This window comes from Elephantulus edwardii, unplaced genomic scaffold (assembly GCF_000299155.1).
Source record: "Elephantulus edwardii isolate Elephantulus edwardi_28Jun2011 unplaced genomic scaffold, EleEdw1.0 scaffold00006, whole genome shotgun sequence".
Taxonomy (NCBI): domain Eukaryota; kingdom Metazoa; phylum Chordata; class Mammalia; order Macroscelidea; family Macroscelididae; genus Elephantulus; species Elephantulus edwardii.
In genome coordinates, this window is record NW_006399756.1 from 7,253,981 (window position 1) to 7,255,492 (window position 1,512).

The 1,512-nt window shown below is 44.7% G+C and overlaps 1 protein-coding gene across 1 annotated transcript in view; it reads left to right on the top strand.

Annotated features, from left to right (window-relative positions):
• Positions 1 to 120, top strand: part of OAT (ornithine aminotransferase) — a 16,172-nt gene extending 16,052 nt beyond the window's left edge. Inside the window, exon 9 of the mRNA XM_006880140.1 lies at positions 4 to 120. Within this exon, the coding sequence (XP_006880202.1) occupies positions 4 to 120 (117 nt within the window). The remainder of the gene's footprint in view (positions 1 to 3) is intronic.
• Positions 121 to 1,512: the final 1,392 nt, after the last annotated feature.

A 1,512-nucleotide genomic window follows, 5' to 3' on the forward strand; every position in this document is an offset into this window, starting at 1 on the left:
GGACTTCTGGCCAAGCCGACCCACGGTGATATCATCCGGCTGGCGCCTCCACTGGTGATCAAGGAGGACGAGATCCTGGAGGCCGTGGAGATTATCCACAAGACCATCCTGTCTTTCTGAGAGTGGTCACGGGCGTTGGGCTGGAGACGGACAGGCGGTTCCGGGGGATGCGGTTAAGATTGCTCTAATGCAGACACCTTCCACTCCCAGTGTCCCCCAGGACCGGCTTGGTTCTTAGTTCGTAGAAGTACGATCCTGCAGTGTGCTGTGTAATGCAACCTAGAGTAGTGGCGTCTGCATGGAAGCGTTTGCTCCTGTGTGTGTGTGAGTGTGTGCATTCTAAAGTGAAATCTCCTTCTCAGCCTTTCAATCAGGTCCTGTGAGTGTAATTTACATACTTTAAAAACTCTTTGCTTGTAGAGGAAGTCTTTTATATTTGAAAATGTTACTCCTGAGAGAATAGATTCGCTCACCTTTGTGGAATTGAACCGTGAGTTTTTGGGTAGGATTAATGCGTGAGGTATAGCAGATACCAGGTTAAGTAAGTGTAACTTCTTACCAGTCAACAAGGATGTATTCTATGATGTCATGATTTTGAGTGAGGGGGGAAAAGATGTCATTCCCATATTATGTTTTGAGTGTTTGAAAAAAACCTTTTAAACAAATTATAATCAAAGTTTCTTTAACTTTAAAAGAAATAAAAGAATAAAGCTTTTATGTTGTTACTGTGTTCTCTCCAATGACCTAACTGATTAAACTCCTTGAGAATGCTTTTACCTTGCTTTATTCTGTGCACGGTATATTTTTTCTTTGATAACCTATAGGAAAAACAGGAACTATGAAAGGAAAAATCTCTTATAATCCACTCTTCTCTCCTTTTAAAAGAATTATCTTTCCCCCCCTGTGCATGGTATTTTACAGCTTTTCTGGGTTTTTGCCTAAATAGACTATCTGGAATGTTTTCTGTGTTGCTATCTTAGTTCTCCAGTGCTGCTGTGACAGACACCCAGGTGGGTGGCTTTTGGACACAGATTTATTCTCTCACAGTGTAGTAAGCTAGAAGGTCCGGTGCAGGCTGGCAGCTCTAGGGGAGAGACCTGGTTTCCTTCAGCATCTGTGGACCAGGTATCCTTGGAAATCGCAGGTGTCACAGAGTTTCCTGCAGCAGAGACCTGAGTCCAAGCGCGCCCTCCACTTCTGGCAGCTCCTTCTTGGTCCTGAGGTCCCCACTCGGGCTAGTTTTCCTCTCTTCTTATCTCTTTTTTAAAAATCCTTTCCCTTTTATCTCTTGAGAGACAAAATGTAGTACAGGCCAAGATTAAAGTAAAAAAGAAACCAAACAAAACCCCCAAATCAACCCATCTCCTAGCTGATGGGTTTTCTTAGATTGTTAATCGCACAGAGAACATTGCCTGTTCTTCAGTGGAGCAGCTGGTGGCATCGAGCTGTGTGGAGGTGGAGTGGCAGCATAGTCCTTGCCTACTCGGGGCGCAGGAGCTCCTGAGGGGTGGG